General features: G+C 32.0%; 1 protein-coding gene across 1 annotated transcript in view; it reads left to right on the top strand.

The window, feature by feature from the left end:
• pdk1 (pyruvate dehydrogenase kinase, isozyme 1) overlaps positions 1-3,934 on the top strand; it is a 25,003-nt gene that overhangs the window by 7,611 nt on the left and 13,458 nt on the right. The window contains exon 7 of the mRNA XM_016464169.1: positions 323-431. Coding sequence (XP_016319655.1) covers positions 323-431 — 109 coding nt within the window. The remainder of the gene's footprint in view (positions 1-322; positions 432-3,934) is intronic.

Raw genomic sequence — 3,934 nt, 5'->3', positions numbered from 1 at the left:
ATTACTCCAGTATTCAGTGTCACATGATCCTTCAGAAATCATTCTAATATGCTGTTTAGCTGCTCAAGAAATTATTATTATCATTATCAATATTTAAAACAGTTGAGTACATCAGGATTTTTCAGTAGCCCCTCACAGCAGAACACAACTGCTGAAATATTGAAGTATGCGCTCATCTGGAGAGCATATTTGCCAAAAGTTCTGAGTGAAATGTAAATATTCAGTATTGGATCATGCATGATGTTGTGTCGCATGACGCACATTAAATGGCTTTGCTCTTTTAGGTGAGCAGCAGCGTGCTGAGCTATAAATATGTTGTGTGACTCCTGCAGAATGCCATGCGCGCCACCATGGAGCTTTATGAAGATGCCATGGAGTATCCCCCAGTGCATGTGCAGATCGTCCTGGGCCACGAGGACCTGACTGTGAAGGTACAGATGCGGTCAGATCTGTGGTGACGCCTCACTTCACCAAACAGCCAGCTGGACTCATCTCAATTAGACTGACCTATACCTGAAATTGCCATTCAAACGTCTTTCTTTCTTTCTCTCTTTCTCTCATTCATTCGTTCTTTCTTTCTTTCGTTCATTCTTTCTTTTTCTTTTTCTTTTTGTTCGTTCTTTCTTTCGTTCGTTCTCTCTTTCGTTCTTTCTTTCTTTATTTTGTTTGTTCTTTCTTTTTCTCTTTCTCTCATTCATTCGTTCTTTCTTTTGTTCATTCGTTTGTTCATTCTTTCTCTTTCTTTTTCTTTCTCTCATTCATTCGTTCTCTCTTTCGTTCGTTCTTTTGTTCATTCGTTCTTTCTTTCTCTCTTTCTCTCATTCATTCGTTCTTTCTTTCTCTCTTTCTTTCATTCATTCGTTCTTTCTCTTTCTTTTTCTCTTTCTTTCGTTTGTTCGTTCTTTCTTTTTTTCGTTCATTCTTTCTTTTTCTTTTTCTTTCTTTTGTTCGTTCTTTCTTTTTCTTTCGTTCGTTCTTCTCTCTTTCGTTCTTTATTTTGTTCGTTCTTTCTTTCTTTTTCTCTTTCTTTCTTTATTTTGTTCGTTCTTTCTTTCTCTTTCTTTTGTTCGTTCTTCTCTCTTTCGTTCTTTATTTTATTCGTTCTTTCTTTCTTTTTTTCTTTCTTTCGTTCGTTCTTTCTCTCTTTCGTTCTTTCTTTCTTTATTTTGTTTGTTCTTTCTTTTTCTCTTTCTTTCGTTCGTTCTTTCTCTTTCTTTCTTTCTTTATTTCGTTCATTTTTTCTTTTTCTTTTTGTTCGTTCTTTCTTTCTTTCGTTCGTTCTTTCTCTCTTTCGTTCTTTCTTTCTTTATTTTGTTTGTTCGTTCTTTCTTTCGTTCGTTCTTTCTTTCGTTCTTTCTTTCTTTATTTTGTTTGTTCTTTCTTTTTCTCTTTCTCTCATTCATTCGTTCTTTCTTTTGTTCATTCGTTTGTTCATTCTTTCTCTTTCTTTTTCTTTCTCTCATTCATTCGTTCTCTCTTTCGTTCGTTCTTTTGTTCATTCGTTCTTTCTTTCTCTCTTTCTCTCATTCATTCGTTCTTTCTTTCTCTCTTTCTCTCATTCATTCGTTCTTTCTCTTTCTTTCTTTTTCTCTTTCTTTCGTTTGTTCGTTCTTTCTTTTTTTCGTTCATTCTTTCTTTTTCTTTTTCTTTCTTTTGTTCGTTCTTTCTTTTTCTTCTTTCGTTCTTTCTTTATTTTGTTCGCTTTCTTTTTCTCTTTCGTTCGTTCTTTCTCTCTTTCGTTCTTTCTTTATTTTGTTCGTTCTTTCTTTTTCTCTCTCTTTCGTTCGTTCTTTCTCTCTTTCATTCTTTATTTATTTTGTTCGTTCTTTCTTTCTTTTTCTCTTTCGTTCGTTCTTTCTCTCTTTCGTTCTTTCTTTCTTTCTTTATTTTGTTCTTTCTTTCTTTCTTTTTCTCTTTCTTTCGTTCTTTCTTTCGTTTTTTCTTTTTCTCTTTCTTTCGTTCGTTCTTTCTCTCTTTCTTTCTTTATTTTGTTCGTTCTTTCTTTTTCTGTTTCTTTCGGTCGTTCTTTTTTTTCTCTTTCTTTCGTTCTTTCTTTATTTTGTTCGTTCTTTCTTCTCTTTCTTTCGTTCTTGCTTTATTTTGTTCTTTCTTTATTTTTCTCTTTCTTTCGTTCTTTCTTTATTTTGTTCGTTCTTTCTCTTTCTTTCGTTCGTTCTTTCTCTCTTTCGTTCTTTCTTTCCTTTATTTTCTTTGTTCTTTTTTCTTTTTCTTTCGTTCGTTCTTTCTCTTTCTTTATTTTGTTCTTTCTTTTTCTCTTTCGTTTGTTCGTTCTTTCTCTCTTTCTTTCTTTCTTTATTTTGTTTGTTCTTTCTTTCTTTTTCTCTTTCGTTCGTTCTTTCTCTCTTTCGTTCTTTCTTTCGTTCTTTATTTTGTTTGTTCTTTTTTTCCTTTTCTCTTTCTTTCGTTCGTTGTTTCTTTATTTTGTTCTTTCTTTTTCTCTTTCTTTCGTTCGTTCTTTCTCTCTCGTTCTTTCTTTATTTTGTTCGTTCTTTCTTTCTTTTTCTCTTTCTTTCGTGCGTTCTTGCTCTCTCGTTCTTTCTTTATTTTGTTCGTTCTTTCTTTTTCTCTTTCTTTCGGTCGTTCTTTCTTTCTTTCTTTATTTTGTTCGTTCTTTCTTTCTTCTCTTTCTTTCATTCGTTCTTTCTCTCTTTCGTTCTTTCTTTCCTTTATTTTGTTCGTTCTTTCTTTCTTTTTCTCTTTTGTTTGTTCGTTCTTTCTCTTTCTTTCTTTATTTTTTGTTCTTTCTTTCTTTTTCTCTCTTTCGTTCGTTCTTTCTCTCTTTCGTTCGTTCTTTCTTTCTTTTTCTCTTTCGGTCGTTCTTTCTCTTTCGTTCTTTCTTTATTTTGTTCGTTCTTTTTCTCTTTCGTTCGTTCTTTCTCTCTTTCGTTCTTTCTTTCCTTCTTTATTTTGTTCGTTCTTTCTTTCGGTCGTTCTTTCTTTCGTTCTTTCTTTATTTTGTTCGTTCTTTCTTTCTTTTTTCTTTCTTTCGGTCGTTCTTTCTCTCTTTCGTTCTTTCTTTCTTTATTTTGTTCTTTCTTTCTTTTTCTCTTATTTTCTTTCGTTCGTTCGTTCGTTCTTTCTCTTTCTTTCTTTCTTTATTTTGTTCGTTCTTTCTTTCTTCTCTCTCTTTCGTTTGTTCGTTCTTTCTCTCTTTCTTTCTTTCTTTATTTTGTTCGTTCTTTCTTTTTCTCTTTCGTTCATTCTTTCTCTCTTTCGTTCTTTCTTTCGTTCTTTATTTTGTTCGTTCTTTCTTTTTCTCTTTCGTTCGTTCTTTCTCTCTTTCGTTCTTTCTTTCCTTTATTTTGTTCGTTCTTTCTTTTTCTTTCGTTCGTTCTTTCTCTTTCTTTATTTTGTTCTTTTTCTCTTTCGTTTGTTCGTTCTTTCTCTCTTTCTTTCTTTCTTTATTTTGTTCGTTCTTTCTTTCTTTCTTTCTTTCTTTTGTTCGTTCTTTCTTTTTCTCTTTCGTTCGTTCGTTCTGTCTTTCTTTCTTTATTTTGTTCGTTCTTTCTTTCTTTTTCTCTTTCTTTCGGTCGTTCTTTCTCTCTTTCGTTCTTTCTTTTGTACGTTCTTTCTTTATTTTGTTCGTTCTTTCTTTTTCTTTTTTTCGTTCGTTCTTTCTCTCTTTCGTTCATTCTTTCTCTCTTTCGTTCATTCTTTCTTTCGTTCTTTCTTCATTTTGTTCGTTCTTTCTTTCGTTCTTTTTCTCTCGTTCGTTCTTTCTCTCTTCTTTATTTTGTTCGTTTTTTGTTTCTTTTTCTTTCTTTCGTTCGTTCTTTCTCTCTTTCGTTCTTTCCTTCTTTATTTTGTTCGTTCTTTCTTTCTTTTTCTCTTTCTTTCATTCGTTCTTTCTCTCTTTCGTTCTTTCTTTCCTTTATTTTGTTCGTTCTTTCTTTCTTTTTCTCTTTTGTTTGTT

This window comes from Sinocyclocheilus anshuiensis, unplaced genomic scaffold, assembly GCF_001515605.1.
Source record: "Sinocyclocheilus anshuiensis isolate Anshui unplaced genomic scaffold, SAMN03320099.WGS_v1.1 scaffold284, whole genome shotgun sequence".
Taxonomy (NCBI): Eukaryota; Metazoa; Chordata; class Actinopteri; order Cypriniformes; family Cyprinidae; genus Sinocyclocheilus; species Sinocyclocheilus anshuiensis.
This window is presented reverse-complemented; position numbering and strand designations above follow the sequence as displayed.